The 20,456-nt window shown below is 40.6% G+C and overlaps 1 protein-coding gene across 1 annotated transcript; it reads left to right on the forward strand.

The window, feature by feature from the left end:
- The first annotated feature begins 423 nt into the window (after positions 1-423).
- LOC117152825 lies at positions 424-10,386 on the forward strand. Its single transcript, XM_033325860.1, has 4 exons — positions 424-458; positions 2,008-2,044; positions 5,861-8,452; positions 8,543-10,386. Exons 1-4 carry the CDS (start codon positions 424-426, stop codon positions 10,376-10,378), a joined length of 4,500 nt encoding a protein of 1,499 aa, XP_033181751.1. The 3' UTR covers positions 10,379-10,386.
- Positions 10,387-20,456: the final 10,070 nt, after the last annotated feature.

Genomic DNA, 20,456 nt, shown 5'->3' on the forward strand with positions numbered 1-20,456 from the left:
GGTCCTGACAATTTCCTTCAGATTTCATGGAAATCTGGCCAACATCATTCACTATACATTTATCAATAAATAAATAAATAATAATACATTTAGCAGTGTTAATGAGATAACACTTAAAAGGGGTGTCAACAACTTTATTTTTAATTGTTATTTACTGTGCATTATTATTTATAGAATAGTGCAAAGACTTAGTGAAGCCAAGCAAACAGGCACACATGCAGATAGGTGAAGAGAGAAAATTGTGAATGCCTGCGATCAATCTTGCCCTTTATAGAGGTAAAAGCTTTGAGGAAAATATGTCAGCTTCAGTAACAGTGGTAGTGTAGAGTCCATACATCAGAGGCAGCTGTCAGCCTCTGTGTCAGTCAATTGAGTGTTAAGAAGGTTCCATCCATATGCAACCTTTCTTTGCCAGTGGTTGACATGTCAGTTGAGCTGGGTGAGTCCTTGTCAATGCTGCAATTTTCATAAAAGCCTGAAATAACCCTCACTGGGGGGATAATAGAACTGAGATGTGATGGTTATGTACTGTACAACTTCTGAAACTAAACCTCTCCTCACAAAGCAACCCCTTGGCAACCTCTGCCAGCATTGGCTGTGAGTCCCAGGCCAGCTGTGACATATGCCTTTACTGCAGGCATACATTATCAAATCCCCCATCCCTGCCCTTGAACTCCTCACTATGGCCAGCATCACAATAGTCCTTCATTTTCCTCCTATGTACAAAGCACAGCACATCCAGTCAGTGGAAGTGATTACAGAGTACACAAATGCAGTAAGCCTTCAGTGTTGTATCTTTGCTCCCTGCAGCATTAACAATTGCACTCATGAGTATTTCCAGAGCAAGCCGGAGCCCAGTATGCCTGTAGCTTATTCTGTTCTGTTCTGATGGGTAATATAGTAATGAGTGAGATGCTCTGAACTCAAGCTCCAAATCTCCCTAACCTGTTATCTGCTCTGTCAATGTCAGACTGCTCTGGGGGCGTCCATTAATACTACAAAGCACCGCTCAGTATCAGATCCCCCTCCAACAAGTAATTTTTAGTTAATGATCTTATTACCCCAGACAATCAGAATTTCATGCTTTCAACTGAAACATGGTTAGATAACAGTAGTGGAGCAACAGATCTCTTCTAAGCCGGTGCTTTAAATTTGAATAGTAGAAATGTTTTTCAAGAACTCATCCCAGTAAAAGCAGCTATAACTTTGCCTTTGCATCACTCTGTACTGTTAGGTCACATATTTTGCTATTAGCTTTACAGAAGACTATTATTAAATATTATTATTTTCAAAACATTCATTAAAATGTTTTGAAAACTGAATTGCTGCCACTTATTTCATATATTATCACACAATGCAACACAAGAGGATTGAAACTGCAGTTATGCTTAGTCTGTGAAGCTATGAGTCAAATCATATTGCACGTGAAAGAGCAGAACCTGCTGTTACATAATAAAAACCTATGATGCTAGAATTACACAAACGTAGTACTCCAGAGGGCAAGTAGTGTCTAAAAGCTCCTTCACTAAAATTAAAAGCACCACTTAAAAATCTTTACTCAGGTTAAAGTACTAACTACTAGTGCATGCTCTAAAAAAACAAACAAACAAACAAACAAACAAACAGACGTACTCTTCTTGAAATTGATGTTAATTCTACTCCTGTGATCTAGATCTGTTCATTATGTACCCCACCTCACACCCAATGACACCGCAGCCCTTTACTTAAAAAGTAGTTAGGATAATGGATGGATGGGTGGAACATCAAGTGCAGTGTAGACCAAAGGTTAAATTCCAAGAATTTACATGTCCAAAAAGTAACTAGTAAAATAAATTTAGAGGAGTAAACGTATAGAATTTTTCCTCTAAACAATAATGGCATAACAGTTAAAGTAACAGAAGATAGAAACAGAAGGACCTAAAAATGAAATGTACTTAGTTACTCACTGGCTTCAGAATGGCAAGATCCTGTTTTCTTCAAATGTAGCCAAAGATGTGAACCAAACAGGTCACAAACAAGCAAGGCAGATAACAACGAGCTGCAGGTGAAGCTTTGCAAACAACAATATTTAAAACAGATTGTTTCTGCAGAGGAGCACGTCTATCTGTTTGTTTGTTTGTTTGTTATTATTTTAGAGCATGTACTAATAGTTAGTGAGTGTTGGCTGGTGGCCTGTACAGGGAGTGTTGATGAGCTAATGAGCTGCAGGTAGGTCTGACCAGGTCTGGAAGAAAGGATGGGAAAACAGACGAAAGGAATGCAGACAAGAGGGAGTAAGTTTGTGACTAGGTGCGACAAATGTATGTACTACATCTGGAAAGAGAAAAACAAGTGCAGTAACAACACAAAGGGCATACTGATGTTTCAGAAAGTGCAGTTTGTCCTATCTGGAGTATAATTATGGATGTGCTGATAACAGAACTGCCTTTCAATGTGGTTTCTCCATTTTATACATGGAAAATGTCAAATATCCTTTTGGAAATACTATGGCCTGGATAACTGAGAACCTCTACATACATGTAATGCTGTGATATTATTCAAAATGGTTGTAAATAAGATCACAAGAGGGCAGTGGGTTCAATAGCTAAATGTTAGAAGTCAGAAGCGTTAAGCAAAGGGGGGGCATTCTTAGGATTTTACCTTATTTCACTTTGTGAGGAGTGGAGTGGAAATGGCTACTCATCCTCTGAAAGCTCTACTAACCAAGAACACTGTGACATTTCACAACACTGAAAACACTTGCATTGTGTAGTTAGCAAATTATACATATGGTAGCTGTGATTAAGTTGTTTTTTTTTTTTTATCTCTCAAAGAACAAAACATGATGTATTTGTCAAAGGGTGGAAGTTTTGGATCACTTAGACCCCATCTAAATAGCAACATGAAAGACAGGTTGGTTGGAACAACAATAACCCACAGGTGGCCATTAAAATGTTAATTACTTAATGACTTGACAGAATCCACAAGCCTGCTACTCCAGCCAATCCATACTGATGAAGCCTTTCAAAGAGAGAACTTAAAGCACATCCAGTTGCCACTCAGCAGCCTGTTTGGCTTAACCATGACCTGGAGGACTCTTCACAGACACTTCCTCTCCTCTGGTGTAATTTGGCTTCTGACTACTCCCCTAGCATACATTTTTACTTGCACTGAACTTAGCTATATAGACGTTATTTACTGTGTAAGAGCTCTGCTATGTCTGATGCACTGTTATATTTACATTGCTTGTCAGAGCTCTATTATCCCTTTGAAAATAGACTTCTCTTCACACCAGCCCTGAATCTTTTTACCCAGAACTTGACTCTGAATGCATAACCCAAGTTCAGCTGAGGCTCATGTGAGCTTTAGTAGATCCTCAGATTAGCATGACTATTGTGATGTTTGTCAAACCTTCATATAAGGTTCAGACAGCAGAAAATGCTGGAGCAACAAAAATAATCCAAACATGATTCAAAGCAACAACAAACAAATAATTGTTGTCCCCAAACCACAAACTGTAAAAAATACAGCACTTCACTTACAAGTTACAGTAACCCTGAACACAACTTGAGAAATCAAGGTTGATCAATAGTAACAAAACTACACATAATACCTACAAAGTACCTCTCAACAACTGTTGTACAGGAAAACAACACAAGATAAATACTTTAAATAGTATGTCTGTAACAAACCGACCTAGTGTAGCTTAGAAGGACTTATGATGCATCAAGAGTTTCACCCAACCATTGTAGTGCATTTCTTTTCACAGAACAAGTTACAACTACCTCAGCTTTAGCTTAGGTAGGTAACATCAAGGTAACATCAACATTCACACACAGCATATAAGTTCTGTATTATACAGTCATACTTGTATAAAAGCATAAAGATTCAGAAAGAATGTTGTCTTGTTTGTAGTTAAACTGTAAATAACCCATGATGCATATAAAAGGATTCATGCATTGTGCCTCCATAGCACTCAAGTTGGTTTAAGAGGAAATCTATTTTACACATCAAAGTCCTTGTTTCCAAGAGAGTTGGTGGGTATTACTGAATATGAAAAACAACCTCCTGAAATCTGATAAATGTCCACACATGATGCCACTTCAGCAGCACTGGTTGGGTCTGAAGACTAAAAGGTTGACAATGATTAGAAATCTGGGGTTGTGTGAGTTGGAAAGAAATGAGCTTATCAACCAGCTGGTCGAGGCAGATGACCATCCACCCTGAGCCTGGTTGTACTGCAGGTTTCTACCTCTAAAGCGAGTTGTTACTCTCCACTGTCGCCCAGTGCTGCTCAAGTATACAGTTATATTTTGTAAGGTCTTAAACCTTATGCGCTGCAAAGTGCCTTGAGATGACTTCTGTCGTGATTTGGTGCTATACAAATAAAATTGAATTGAATTCAATTGAATTGAATCAGACCTTCTGTAGCACGCTCAAGGCTCAAGGCTACAGTACATTAGCTGCTACCAGCTTAATACACTCAAATCTCTGGATGAACCATTGGCACTCAGGTTGCATTGCAAGTAATGTAGGTGCTAGTTTATGAGGGAGACAAATGTATGTTATATTGGATTTGCTGCTGTCTATTTTGATCTATTTTTCTTTAACCTGTATTGAGCCTGACAGTGTTCTCGGAGTTATAATCTAAATTCATGGAGGCAAATTCCACATTAAATTGTAAAGATTCCTCTTGATCCTTTATCCTTCTTTCTCAACCTTTTTACAGACACTTGCTCCACAACCCAACTTAGGAAGAAACTCAAAGATGAAAACAAGACTGATAATCACTTCATACCTGATTTCTGAGACTTGGCACATTTTTCTTATTCGTTTGCTTCTTGCCTTTGATAATTTAGCTACTGTGATGGCCGCACTTGCTGCCACACAAGTGAACTGTGGGTAACCTCAGGTATTGGTTTAGATTTATATACCTTAACCATCATATTCAGTTTATACATTTAGAAAGATTAAGTTTATACCTGTAGAATGTAAAGCAAGACAACAGTCAAAGTTTATTTAATATACTTTATTTAATTTGTTTGCCAGTACATTAGTTTCTATCTGTAGCGCGCACATTTAGTTATCTTCTGTACTGTCATCCTATGTTTGATAATTCTTGCCTGTGTTGATTTGTGTTATTTTGAGTTACCAGTGCAGAGGTGGCCAAGGCTAGTTGCTGTTGCTGCTGCTGCTGCTGCTGCTGCTGCTGCTGCTGCTGCTGCTGCTGCTGCTGCTGCTGCTGCTGGTCATCTTCTCAGGCCGAGGACAAAGGACGCGGCCCTGAATACAGACCTGTTTTATACAGGAAGATGGCTCATTGGACTGAACCATAGCCTACCACCTGTGAGGGGGATTTAGGTTGGCATGTTGTATACTATGTTGGTCTATGTTAAAATTAGTCCTTTGAGGGAGTTGCTTTTGATTAATTGTTTAATTATTTACAACTGAAAAGACTTACTGTTATGTTAGTGGGTTTTGGGGTTTTTGGTAGTACTAGTTGTTTGTAGTTACCCCCTGTGTGTGTCAAATGGTCTGATCAGCCATTATATATGTTCCCTCGTGTGTTCCTTTAGGTAGGTCAGTTGGTTTTTGTTAGTCTGTTTATTCAGTTAAAGTTAGGTTTGTCTAGTCTATTTCGTTATATGTGGTTTCTTTTGTTGACCTCTTTTATGGGCCCTAAGACTTCTTAAATATTTTGTGTCATTTTTCCCTCACATTTTTGGATAAATAAATTCCTTTTTTGACAATCTACCTGTGTTTCCTCTTGCCTGGCTGCTTGGTCCCTTACATATGGTGTCAGAAGTGGGATCAACTGGTTGAGGATACAGGTGTTTTTTTTTCCTCTTTTCTCATCATGACTCGACAATTTGTGCTGTGAGCCATGCAGCGTGGAGGAAGAACAAGAAGTCAAGCAGAGAACAGAGACCCACACAGTGGACAGGGAAATCACGTGGATCAGGAAGATGAGACGGAGACTGAAGGTTGTGGAGTGGCTTCTACTACTAAAGGTGAAGGAGCTGGAGAGCCATCACTGAAAGACTTGGCTGGCATCCTGCAGGCCTTCATGGGGCAGCAGGAGGCCCGTGAGTTACGACTGAAAGAGGAAGCCATGCGACAGGAGCATCGGCTTAAGACACTACAACATCAGTTCCAGCTCTTGCAAATGGAGGTGCAGGTGCGTACGTCTCCCATTCCAGCAATCTCTCCAACCGTGCTGGATCCCTTGGAGACTTCCAGTGTGGATGACCATGCTTCACAGGCCCAAGCCACACCTTCCCCAGAAAATGTTTGCCAACCCCATGCGGCCTCAGGTCAGTCTCGATTTTCTGTTGATCCAAGATTAGAAAAATTAACAGAAAGTGATGATGTTGAACACTTCCTGATTACATTTGAAAGAATTGCGACAGCATGTCGGTGGTTAAAAGCGGACTGGGTCTTTCGCCTAATACCATTGCTCACTGGTAGGGCCAGAGGTGCCTACGTCAACATGGATGTGGATGACTCTCTGGATTATGATAAGGTGAAAACTGCCATTTTGCAAAAATATGACATTAATCCTGAGTGTTACAGGCAGAGATTTCGCTCCCTAGATGTTGGATCCAGGGAGAGTCCCAAGGAGTTGTATGTGAGGCTAAAAGAGATGTATGGAAAATGGATCCAACCCAAAGGTAAAACACTCCAAGAAATCGGTGAACTCATTATACTGGAACAATATTTGAGAATGTTATGCCCTGAGCTGCAGGTTTGGATTAAGGAACATGGACCTAAGTCAGCTGCTGAGGCAGCCAATTTGGCTGAAGTGTTTGTGGCTGCACGGAAAAGGAACCAACCATGGAGCAACATCGCTTGGAAGACATCTAAAGACACTCGCAGGCCTATATCCACTTATCAACCACCGAGGCCAATGTCAGGAGCGGGTAAGACTCCTGTAAAGGAGAATCAGCAGGCCAATGCACCAGCAAAACTCTCTGGCAAAGCACCAATCTGTTATTTATGTGGACAGGAAGGTCACATCAAACCATTATGTCCAAAGAATCCAACTAAACTCACTCAAATGTGTTTTGTTCCACGTCAGAATCAGAATGTGGCCTGTAAGAGTAACCAGTTTATGAAAATGATAACCGTAAAGATCAATGGAGAAAAACTTCGAGCCTTGATTGATACAGGTAGTACTCAGACTCTTGTACACAGGCAGTATGTACCATCAAATGTTGTTTGTACTCTCGAGACCATTCCAATCTGTTGTGTACATGGTGATGAGAAGCCATACCCCACTGCTGATCTCTATGTTGAAGTGCAAGGGCAGACTTATCTACTGAATGTGGGAGTTGCTGATAATTTGCCCTTTCCAGTGGTTTTGGGCCATGATCTGCCAGTTCTTGTTGATTTATTAGGCACAGAACACCACTGCAATGTTGCAGTTACCAGAGCACAAGCAAAGCATGTGCAGGAGCATTCTCCAACTCTTAGTGCGTTGCCTTTTTACGCTGCTGAGCTGGAGATGCAACCCGGGAAGTCTCGCAAGTCACGAAGCCAAAGGAGAACAGAAAAACTTAAACGCACTGCTGTAGATTCATCGGTTGCGACTGCTCCAGACATGCCTTTGGGCTTCCCGTTACCTACCAATATAATTGAAATGCAGCAGAATGATCCGACTTTGTCCACCTGTTTATTGACTGCAGGGGAGACGGGGCTAGGGACTGAGCCTGATAACAAAGAGGAATACTTTCTGCAGAATGGGATTCTTTATCATCAGCAGGGCCAGACGAAGCAGCTAGTGGTCCCTCAAGAAGCCCGGGATATTATACTTAACCTGGGACATTCTATTCCTTGGGCTGGCCACCTGGGGAAACACAAGACCACTGCTCGAATTAGGCGCCATTTTTACTGGCCAGGCTTGCATAGAGATGTTGCCCAGTTCTGTAAGAGCTGCCCTCAGTGTCAGAAGACTTTTGCTAGAGTCCCTTCCAGAGCTCCATTGCACCCCCTCCCAATCATTGGGACCCCGTTTGAACGCCTGGGGATGGACATTGTGGGTCCAGCGGAGAAAAGCAAAGCAGGAAATCGTTACATGCTGGTTATCACAGATTATGCTACTAAATACCCAGAAGTGTTCCCACTAAAATCTGTTAAAGCAAAAGCTGTAGCATTCTCATTAGTTCAGTTCTTCTCAAGAGTGGGTTTTCCCCGTGAGATCTTGACAGACCAAGGTACTAACTACATGTCTACACTTCTGAAGCAGGTTTACAAGCTGCTGGGCATTGTGAGTGTACGGACCACTCCTTATCATCCACAGACAGATGGACTGACAGAGCGCTTCAACCAGACTCTTAAACAAATGCTCCGTAAGTTTGTGAATGAGACTGGATCTGACTGGGATCGGTGGCTTCCTTATGTTCTCTTTGCCTACAGGGAGGTACCTCAGGCCTCCACTGGCTTCTCCCCTTTTGAACTGCTCTATGGGCATGAGGTAAGGGGACCGTTGACCTTACTTAGAGAGACGTGGGAAGGAGACCAGGATGGGGTGGAGCCTGTTAATGTGATTTCTTTTGTTCTTCAGATGAGAGAAAAACTACAGAAAAGGAGTGAATTAGCCCAGGCACACATGAAGGAGGCCCAGAAATGCCAGAAAACCTGGTATGACAAGTCAGCCCGCCAGAGAAGCTTTGAACCAGGTCAGAAGGTCCTGGTTATGCTACCTACCAGTGACAGTAAGTTGCTGGCAAAGTGGCAGGGGCCTTTTGTGGTGGAGAAGAAACTTGGACCCACCACTTATAAAATCTCTACTCCAGGGCGTAAGCAATCCAGCCGTGTTCTTCATGTGAACCTTCTGAAAGAATGGATTCCAAGAGTGAAGGAGGGTGCCGAGGTGTTGCTGATCCAAAGTGTGAAAGAGGAGGAGGAAATGGATGATCAATACCTGCCGTCACCAGAATCTTCAGAGTTGGATGTGAGTCATCTTTCTGAAGAAAAGCAGGCTCAGGTGAAAATGTTGCTTAATCCAGAAATATTTCAAGAATACCCAGGCCGCACAGAACTTGTGGAACATGAGATTGTGTTAAAGGACAAGGCAGCTGTACGACGCATGAGTTATCGGATACCAGAGCGTCTTCTTGTGTCACTGAAAAGGGAGGTGGACCTTATGCTGTCGCTAGGGATTATCAAGCCTTCAAAAAGTGAGTGGTGTAATCCGATTGTTTTAGTGCCCAAGAAGGATGGAACAATCCGATTTTGTATTGATTTCAGGTATCTTAACTCTATTTCTAAGTTTGACTCATATCCAACCCCACGGATTGATGATCTCATTGAACGTTTGGGAAAAGCAAAATATTTGACCACTATTGATCTCTGCAAAGGATACTGGCAAGTGCCCCTAACAGCCCAGTCCCAAGAGCTGACAGCTTTTCGAACACCCTGGGGGCTCTTCCAATTCTCAGTTTTGCCATTTGGGTTACATGGGGCTCCAGCAACTTTTCAGAGACTGATGGACCAAGTACTCAGTGGCGTAACTGCATTTGCATGTGCATATCTTGATGATATTGTTGTCTACAGCACCACCTGGGAGGAGCACCTGGGACATCTGAAGGTGGTACTGGAACGTTTACATTCTGCAGGACTGACAGTTAATCCAGCGAAATGTACTCTGGCTAGAACAGAAACTGAATACCTTGGTTTCACCATTGGAGGTGGGTTGATTAAACCACAAGTTCATAAAGTCCATGCTATTAAATCATGTCCTCTTCCTCAAACTAGGAAGCAGCTCAGGTCTTTCCTTGGGATGGCAGGTTTCTATCATCGCTTCATACCAAACTTTTCTGCCAGGGCTGCACCGCTAACTGATATGACTGGCTCGCGGTGTCCAAACCAGGTGCAGTGGCCAGCAGAAGCAGTAACGGCTTTCCAGGATATCCAACAATCCCTGAGTAAGAGCCCAGTTCTACACAGTCCAGATTTTGAGAAGGATTTTGTTTTGCAAACAGATGCCTCGGAAAGGGGTATTGGAGCTGTGCTTTTACAGGGACCACCAGCAGATCAACATCCTGTTGCTTACATCAGCCGCAAGTTGCTCCCTAGGGAGGCTCGCTATTCAACCGTGGAGAAGGAAGCTTTGGCGATCAAGTGGGCCCTGGATTCCTTCAAATATTACCTCCTTGGGAGGGAGTTTATGCTGGAGACCGACCATAAGGCATTACAATGGCTGGAGAGGATGAAATATACCAATGGACGGATTACCCGGTGGTACTTGGCTCTGCAGCCATTCCGGTTCACAGTGAAGCACATTCCCGGCAAGAGCAATGCCACTGCAGACTATCTTTCTCGCTTTCCCAGCGAAGACTCTGAAGGGGAGGGGAATGTGATGGCCGCACTTGCTGCCACACAAGTGAACTGTGGGTAACCTCAGGTATTGGTTTAGATTTATATACCTTAACCATCATATTCAGTTTATACATTTAGAAAGATTAAGTTTATACCTGTAGAATGTAAAGCAAGACAACAGTCAAAGTTTATTTAATATACTTTATTTAATTTGTTTGCCAGTACATTAGTTTCTATCTGTAGCGCGCACATTTAGTTATCTTCTGTACTGTCATCCTATGTTTGATAATTCTTGCCTGTGTTGATTTGTGTTATTTTGAGTTACCAGTGCAGAGGTGGCCAAGGCTAGTTGCTGTTGCTGTTGCTGTTGCTGCTGCTGCTGCTGCTGCTGCTGCTGCTGCTGCTGCTGCTGCTGCTGCTGCTGCTGCTGCTGCTGCTGCTGCTGCTGCTGGTCATCTTCTCAGGCCGAGGACAAAGGACGCGGCCCTGAATACAGACCTGTTTTATACAGGAAGATGGCTCATTGGACTGAACCATAGCCTACCACCTGTGAGGGGGATTTAGGTTGGCATGTTGTATACTATGTTGGTCTATGTTAAAATTAGTCCTTTGAGGGAGTTGCTTTTGATTAATTGTTTAATTATTTACAACTGAAAAGACTTACTGTTATGTTAGTGGGTTTTGGGGTTTTTGGTAGTACTAGTTGTTTGTAGTTACCCCCTGTGTGTGTCAAATGGTCTGATCAGCCATTATATATGTTCCCTCGTGTGTTCCTTTAGGTAGGTCAGTTGGTTTTTGTTAGTCTGTTTATTCAGTTAAAGTTAGGTTTGTCTAGTCTATTTCGTTATATGTGGTTTCTTTTGTTGACCTCTTTTATGGGCCCTAAGACTTCTTAAATATTTTGTGTCATTTTTCCCTCACATTTTTGGATAAATAAATTCCTTTTTTGACAATCTACCTGTGTTTCCTCTTGCCTGGCTGCTTGGTCCCTTACAGCTACATACAGTACATTTCTTTACCCTGTTCTCAATCATTGTAGAAATTTCATAGTAATTCAGTACTGAATGACAGTCAATGTGCATACGGCATTAGATACATCAACAGTGCTCTATTATATGTTTATTGTACTGTCCTATTCTATTGCACTTTGCTGGGAAGGTCTTCTTTTGAAGTAGTTCTCGTTTTTTTAACAAACTCCAAAAATAAACAAAGTTGTGTATATAAGTCCGGGATGAATTGAATGTGGGGTGGTACAAATGTACACTACCCAAAATGTTAACATGGGAGGGGCTTTCAACAAGCCTGGAATTAGAAAAAAAGGTTGTTTTTACTGTATCTTCAGAATGTATGGTTTTAGCAAAAGCAGGTACTTTTTAACTATTACTGTTTGAGAAATCCATCCATTATCATAACTGCTTTGCCTGTTCAGGGTCGCAGAGGTGCAGGAGCCAGTTCCCAGCTGTCCCAGGTTGTCAGTCTATCACAGGGCTGACACATAGACAAAGACAGCCATTACTACATTCACACTCACTTTCACCATGGAATATGGACAATTTTGAGTCACCAATTAATCTAATGACTATGGGAGGAAGTTGAAATGGAGAAAAACAATTGAGGCATGGGAAGAACATGCTAGAAAAGGACACCTAACCATTCTATAGGTATTCTTCTCAATACATGCCACCCCTATTGTTCTGATTATTCACTCGCACCGTTTTTTCTACTAGTTTACTAATAATACTAAGGTTTAAATGTCCAGGGGACCTAGCTGTCTCATGTTAAAACTCACCCTCCTTCAGTGATATCTTAAGATGGATGATTGAACGTCACCTTCAACTCAGTGCCTGCAAAACTGAACTCCTGGTGATCCCAGGCTTTCACAGCACATTATATATCTTATATCTGCCACACTCACACAACAAAATAACACTTAATCTATCTGATGTTATGTTATGTGACCTCATATTTTCTGATGAAGTCTTATCTGACTACGTTACCACCTTTTTGTACAGACATTAGTTACCTCTAGAACTCCACTACTACTGCAGTAAAAGCTGCAAATAGCTGAAAACCTGGTCTTTGACCAATCATAGGTTTATGTCACTCCACTTTCCAGTACACTTGTTGACTATTCTATTACAGAAAAGTCTTAAAATGACTCACTTCAACCAAAATCTTCCTTATCACTCAATCTAGCTCTTTTTTAAAAAGAGGGTCATTATTTGCCAACTTTTTTCCCACCTTAAGAGATCAAACACACTGCCACCACAGAGCACACTGCCACAGAGCTGCGTATACAAAACCATACATAAAAAAAAAATATATATATATATATATATATATTGTGTGTGTTTTTTTATTTAAATTAGTATTAAACACCAAACAGTATGCGGAAAAAAGGCAAAATATGTTCACTGTATCACAACGCTCTCAATTCGTAGGAGCCAAAGCTAGCTGTTACCTTGTGTCTGCTTTAGTTACAGAAGGTATTAAATGAAACAAATGCAATGTGACATTCTCAACTTTTTATTTCATTTATTTGCTTGGAAAAAGACAGACCATGCAATTTTTACAATCAAATAATTACAGGCACAATACTGCTAAGTCACAATGTATTCTTTACTGAAACCACATAGTTGTCTCTGTCTCAATTCAACAGTGCTGCAGAAAATCAAGGTACAAGGGAATCCAGGACTAGTGGACAGGAAGAGCTTCCTGTAAGAGTTTTATGATGTAAAGTCAAGAGAAAAATTCAATGTTCTCTAAACCTATAGGCAGCTGTGTCCTCAGGACAGATCCCAAGGGCACAGGGATTTAATCAACTGAAAGAATAGGCCCTAATGGATCCTCCCATCCAGGCACTGGTGGATGACATTATTGATTAGACTAGACTAGAACAGAACAGACCAGAATTTGTTGTGCACTTAGTCCTACATTAGTTGAACAATACAGTATGTAGATATCAAAGTAAAACAGGAAAAATCAACATACAGAAAATGACTCGTGAACCCCTTTAAGATCTTGTTATAAAGGACAAAAGCATACAGTTTCATGTACCAACTGACATTGAATAGGTAGCTAATTGGATGATTATTTTTGTTCTATTTTAATTTGAAATGTTCAAAATAACTTTATATAAATTTAGAAAACTAATAGTTTCAGTCTCTGTTCTAGTATATGATATAAATCCTGATAGACCAACCCTGTCTCCATAAAATGATGTTACTGTACAACTAAATTTTATTTATTTAGTGTAGTGAATGTAATTATATAATAATTATGTTGTGATGATATGCACTTTTTGCATGCATGAAACATCGCATCAGATTTATTCATGCAAAGTGAGTTGGGTTGGATTCAGGGTGTAAAATGTGCAGGACTGAGTTTGAGTCCAGATTACCATGTCATGCTAGGTTTAGGCAAAAAAAGCACTTTGGTTAGGGTTAGAGAAAGATCGCAGTTTTGTTTAATGATGACGCAGTGAGTGAAATGATTTGTACATTTTTCTTTATTATGTCAGTCCACACTTTTTGCCTGAACTTAACCAAGTGCTGTGAGTGCCTGAATCTAACCATAAAAACATTTAATTACTGTACAGTAGCAAAACTGAATGTCTGCGTCAGAGATACTGTACTGCTGTCTGTGTACATTGAATTTGTAGTGGCATGAGCAAGTGAGATATTCAGATATTAGTCATTATCAAATTAAAATAAATGAGAATGCTGCAAAACGTAATAATTAAGCAGAAGTTGTTGAAGTTCTTTAATTGGCTGGAGAGCCTAGCTCAAAAACATTTAGAAGCAAATAGCTGTGAGTATGACAAGAAGCTTTGGTAGCACCTTTTCACAATAGGATGGGTTTTAAAGCATACAGTATTTCAAAATCCTATTTGGTGCACAGTTGGAGTGAGAGACAAAGTAGTGAAGAGCAAAGGTGACAGATTTGGGAAAGACTTCCTTCATTTCTGTAAGAAAACATGAGGTTTGAAACGAGTCTGTAATTACAGAGGCTGAAGGAGCCCAGAGTGCTCTGTTTCAGAAGAGAGATGACAATAGCAGGGTTAGAGATAAATGGAAACACTATTATATAAACTTAACTAGCTATAGAAAGCGGGGATGGGATTATAGGCAATATGCAGGTGATATTTGGAAAAGCACATCATCATTAATGAAAGAGACGCCATTGAGTGCTCTGAGGAGGAAATACAACGTAGATTGTAGAGAATGCGTTGCTGCAACACTGTGTTCTGTTCATTCTAATGAGAATGAACGCAAACCCCACCCCCAGGCCTCCCCTTCTAACGCCATTAAAGACTTAACTTTATACTCTAGGGAAGTGTTGTTTCCATCTTCCAGCTGATTAACGCCTTACCTTGCTGTTGGGTGTGGTCACATCCAGTCATGTGTATCAGTGATAGCAGTTACTGGCACAGGTAAATCAGGCATCCGACTTTGGAGGGTGGTGAAACACAGCTTTTCAGTTCGATCTTCAAATCCTTCTTGAATTGTAAGATATAAGTTAATATTTATAAGACAATATCAACATATAGCTTTTTCCCTTCTATCTCCTATGTCCATCTATAGTAATCCCCCAGGTTCAGCCCTCTACCACTCTCTCTGCACCATCCGACAGCTTCTGCTCCAGTGCGTTCCACCCTTTGAGCATCTGGGAAAAGATTTATTTCTCCAACAAAGCTTACGAAATGCCCAGGCATTGTCCTCCTGCCACTTCACTCTTCTTGCAGTGCACTTTGACAAAAATGAACCAATACCCACATGAGGCTCTTACTACATACTGTATATTCCACTGTCTGCTTTATCTTGCTTCGCTGTCATCCCTGTGTATCGAGCTTAGGAAGTGTTCAGCTAAAGAGGCAAGAGGTAAATCCTGTCAACACCTCTAACCTTGCACACATCTCTCAGCCCGTTTTATCTAGTGTTCTGCAGAATGATTTCAGGTAAGCTAAGACTAGCAGTGCTCAGTTCTCATTTGGGATCTCCTTTTTGCATACAGATAATAGACTAATTCAGACTAATGCTGCCATCTTATATGTTACATCCTAAAAGAAATTTTGGTCCCAATAATGCTCAGTATCAAGCACCTTCCAGATGACACCATCAGGTACAGCAAAAGGTAGTTAGTGTACAGTGGGTCCATCTGCAGCTCGATAGCAGTGTGAATGAATCAAAACAGTACAGTTGTCATAAAAGCAAACAATAAGTTGAAACAAATAACAATGAATGTATAAAATAATATAGTGTTGTGTGTATTCAGATCCTTACATATGCACCATTGTACTGTGCCAAAGAGCTCTATTGTTGTCCAAAAGTGACAGAGGTACAGAAACATGTTTGTCTTTCTGCACTTCCATCCAGACATTCTTCTTCTATTGGGGTACAGGTGTAAGCATCAATATGCTTGTGTCTGCCTATTACTAGCTATTTCACTTTGCAGGAATGTGGCCACCTCTTAGGCAGCTGCCTAGGATTCAGTGGCTCACTAGGAGGCTCCCATGTCTTAGTTTTCATTTTTATTTTTATTTCTTTATTTTCTTAGCATGCTGGGTCAAATCATGTGGCTGGATCTGGCTGCCTGCAGAGAGTTGTTTTCTAGTTGGCTTCTTATTTTTTGTTTATGACTAAGTCTTTTCCACCTTAGTAGATGGCTGCCAACAAGCATCTGTAAGTAGTTTGGATGGTGAGCCCCAGTGAAAAACTTGCCCAGAGGGGCTAAGGCTATAAAGCATACAAGCTAAAGCTTGTAGTGTAATTTACTGTCAGAAGTGTGACTTGACTTTAATCTTTAAAAATCAAGTTTACTCAGTTAGACTTGATAGTCAAATATTCACAATAAAATAGATTTTCTTTTATTGATGTAGCCTCAATACTCTTGTCAAACTGTTGCACATATTCCTTTATTTCATGAACATACATTATTTTGACTCAGTCCCACATACACTGTTGCCCAGACCACCAAATGTGTTTTACCATTAAAAATAGGTCCTAAACATGAGCTGTTTCCTCCTGTTTGAGTAACATTACTAATGGTGACTAGCTGTTTTTTTAATTATTGTTTTTTTCTTTTTTATATAAAAATAGATACACCACATTTGAGAGGCGATATTTTCTTTAGGTAGGAACCAGTGGGCTCAGGAGTAAGACAAACAGACAGAGAATCATTAATGTAAAAGAAAACAGGTAGTTCTGTTTAATGTGAATGAAACTAAAATATGTACCTATTCCAACAGAAGTCCAGATATTTGGTGCTAGTAGTCCCACAATTAGTGAAATGGAGATGGGGGAGTGCAGTGAATGTGTCTCAAGTGATTACAGTATAAAGACACTGGATGTCTGTCTGGAAGGTCCAGGCACTGGTTAATCAGTATTCCTGACTTCCATTACACCATGAAGACACAAGAACACTCCCAGCTACTCAGAGAACAGGTCATTAAAAATCATTAGTCAGGGGATGGATACAAAAAAAATCTCCAAGGCACTGAACATCACCCAAAGTTCAGTGAAATCCATCATCAGGCAATGAAAAAAATATGGCAAATGTCTAAATCTGCCTAGAACAGGTCGTCCACACAAACTGAGTGACTGTGCAAGAAGGAGACTAGTGAGGGAGGCCACTGACGCACTGAGGACTACTCGGAGGGAGTTACAAGCTTTATCAACTGAGATAGAAGAGACTGTACATACAACAACTGTTGCCTGGGTTCTTCACTAGTCAAAGCTTTATGGGAGAGCGGCAAGACGACACTGTTGAAGAAAACTCATGTTAAATCACAACTTTAGTTCACCAATAGGCATGTGAAAGACTCCATGGTCCAGTAGAAGAGGGTTCTTTTTGGCCATCAGACAAAATGCTTTGCTTGGCGCACACCAAACACTGCACATCACAACAAACACAACCATCCAACAAGGTGAATGTTCTGGAGTGGCCGAGTCAAAGCCCAAACCAGTAGAAACTTTGTGGATGGACTTGAAAAGGGCTGTTCACACCCGATCCCCACACATCCTGACAGAGCTTGAGCAGTTTTACGAAGAAGAATGGCAGAAAATTCCAGTGTTCAGATGTGCAAGTCTAGTTGAGACCTATCCACACAGACTCAATGCTGTGATTGCAGTCTAAGGTGCATCTACTAAATATTGACTTGAAGGGGTTGAATATTAATGCAAACACTATTATTTTTATTTAATCGACATTACTTTGTAGAAATCTGTTTTCACTTTGACATTAATAAGATCTTTTTCTGAGATATTTACGTCAAAGTCGCCAACTTTTATTCACCACGACTTTTTTATAATGTCAATAAAATGATGAAACAATCAAGGGGGTGAATAGTTTTTAAAGGCACTGTAGATGAACTAGACAGTTGGCTGGAGTGGTACAATGCTGACCTAAATGAACAAATTATTAATAATAAAAAAAATGAATAGCTGTGGAATGTCTGAATCACGCTGCATCTGGGGTGCTCACATCTGAGCAGATCTTTTGAAAAGCGATGAATTGATCTGATAAGGAATGTGCGCCTCAGACAGTATTTGCTGCTGTGACAGGGCTCTGCGCAAAAGTGTGTAAATTTTAGACAGAGCACACGGTGACTTTTTAAAAAAGAGGGCAACAAAAAATGAAAGGGCAGGCCGGATTAGGCCTGCAGGCCTTAAGTTTGACACATGTGGACGAGTACATTGTGTCATGAAATTTCATGGACAAATATCCAATATAGCAAAGCCTTTATTCTTTAATGTGCATTCAATCTGCCACTTTCATTTTTGTTCTTTTACAACCTGTTAGTTTTTCTTTCTTTGAAGATATTATACTGTATCTAATTAGTGTGATGGCAACTAATTATTTTGCATCCTCTTTTACTGACCTGCCTGTGTAAAATATGGCCTCAACCAGCAATGCTTATGTTATCACAGTCCTCCATACCACGGAGGACGTCTGAGGTTAATTTGTGCAGAAGATTTTCAATTCACTTTATTCAGAGGTTATAATTTGTGTGAAGGTGCTCAAGGCTATTTCTCCATTTGCTAGAGCGTGCCATGCTGCATCAAATTTGGCTTCCTATGGCTTCATTTACAGATGACAAGTCAAGTGGAGGTTGTGCTAAGGGCTGCTGGTGTCTCCTTTTCTCATGAAAGCCCCCCTTCCCCGCCATACAAAAACAGCTTTAATACATTCACACAGCCTGTATGACTTTTCGTGTGTTCATGTGTATGTTTAATATTTCAGCTGTAGCAGTTTGGAAGCCATTGTGTGATCATAGCAGGTTGTGAGAGGGCAGGCTGCACAGCGAGAAAACAAAGCAGCCTCATTAAATCCTGCTGATAGAAGGTTAGTCACTATATTCATGCAACAGAGATGTTATAGCACACAAGCACCAAACCTTATTCCTCTTTTAAAACTGAAAATGAATGAAATTATTGTTACAGAAAACAGGTCTGATTGAAGTTGTCTGTGACAATAGCATTTATATTATATAAATACTATGGATCCCATAATTATTACATAAGAGATATAATATTTATAATTTCAGAGATATAATACATATATGTTGCAGCAGCATTTTTACCATCTAGTTTGTACTTAGTGGGGTCATCATTTGTTTTCCAATAGGATAATGAACCCACACGCACACCTTTATGTTATGGTTATGTAAGAGCTATTTGTCCAAGGAGAGAGATGGAGTGCTGCATCAGATTCATCCTTCCACCATAAACCGATCTAAACCCAATTGGATGAGGTGGTTTGGGATGACTTGGACCAGAGAGTGAAGGAACAGCAGCTAAGAAGTACCCAACTCTGCTGGGAACCCCTTCAGGATTGTTGGGATGTGAAAAAAAGAGTGTGCAAAGCTTCAGTATTCATGTTGAAACGAATCAAAATGATGTTTCCAAACCTTTGACTGGTCGTGATTTGTGTCACATTTTGCATCTATAATGCTAAACACTACAGGATTGCTGCATTTGTGGCAAATGTGGTGAGTACTGATGCGTTTTCACATTTGTAAAATGCAACAAATGAAATGGAAAGCATTAGTATATTTTTCTTATCTAATACTCTAAACTATTGTATCTTCCTCTGGACCAAATTTTATCCAGGAGCCTGACCATTCCAATCAGCTTATGTTCTGTTGTTTGAAAAGTGATTTCAGACGTGGACACTGTTCTGAGTGTACAGTAAGCTTTAAACATCCATTAAGCAGAAAAAAAGAGTTTTCCATTTGCCAACTCATTAATAGCCTTCTCACAAATGTGGTCTAACTGTTGACCTGTCCTTATGAAAAAGCTCTTAATATCTACAATTCTGAACACACAACAGCCACAACATAGAGGTAGAACATGGTCCACTATACTCCTCATGTCACTGACCTGGACAAAGCAGACTTTGTCAAACAAGGCAACAGAACAAAGATTCTCAGCCAAACAGAGATGCTTTAGCTTGACAGGCTCAATCTCTGTTTTTTGCTGGTGGAACCTCATCTCGCAAAAGTTAAATTCAATTATTACACTATGTCTAACTTACACCCACCATGTCTGGGTGCTTAACTTCTCTTGATTCTGCCACAGCTGTGGAAAGCCTGGTACCTTAATGGGTAAATACGAAAACAAGTAGACACATTGCTTTCACTATCAGTTTAACTAAATTCATACCGAATATTATGACTGTTAGCTTACACATTCACACATGCTCACACACGCAAACACAGACAGACACTCACACGCCCCCACACAATACCATTTAGGTCTAGCAATGGAAGGAAAGGAAACTCATTTCTCTCTTGTAAATATGAAATCTTGAATGTGTCACTCTGTCTTGTCAGCCACCCAGCGTCGAGCATCTGCTGACGTTGTTAACATTACACGTCGGCGCTCAGTGACACACCAGTCTGCGTGAAATAAGGGACAGCATTTCCATAATGTGTCATTTCATCTAATCACTAAGGCAGTCATCTGCAATCTGGCAATCTGCACTTTATGAGATCCACTCCCCTGGCGCTAGGAGGCCAACGGGCTGGGAGGTTTCCAGTCAGAGAGGGGCACACCATATTTTACAATAGGGTTCCCTAGCAACAGCAGTAAGCATCAGCTGCATTTTTACATTCTCAATGGAGAATTTAGCTGAGTGACTAAGTGTGCGTCAAGACA

The sequence above is a fragment of the Anabas testudineus genome, chromosome 2, assembly GCF_900324465.2.
Source record: "Anabas testudineus chromosome 2, fAnaTes1.2, whole genome shotgun sequence".
Taxonomy (NCBI): domain Eukaryota; kingdom Metazoa; phylum Chordata; class Actinopteri; order Anabantiformes; family Anabantidae; genus Anabas; species Anabas testudineus.

Coding starts and splice junctions, on each gene's coding strand:
- LOC117152825 (XM_033325860.1), top strand. CDS start 424: ATGTCAGTTGAGCTGGGTGAGTCCTTGTCAATGCT. Junction 459..2,007: donor GGTGAGTCCTTGTCAATGCT/GCAATTTTCATA, acceptor TGAACCAAACAG/GTCACAAACAAGCAAGGCAG. Junction 2,045..5,860: donor CAGATAACAACGAGCTGCAG/GTGAAGCTTTGC, acceptor TTTGTGCTGTGA/GCCATGCAGCGTGGAGGAAG.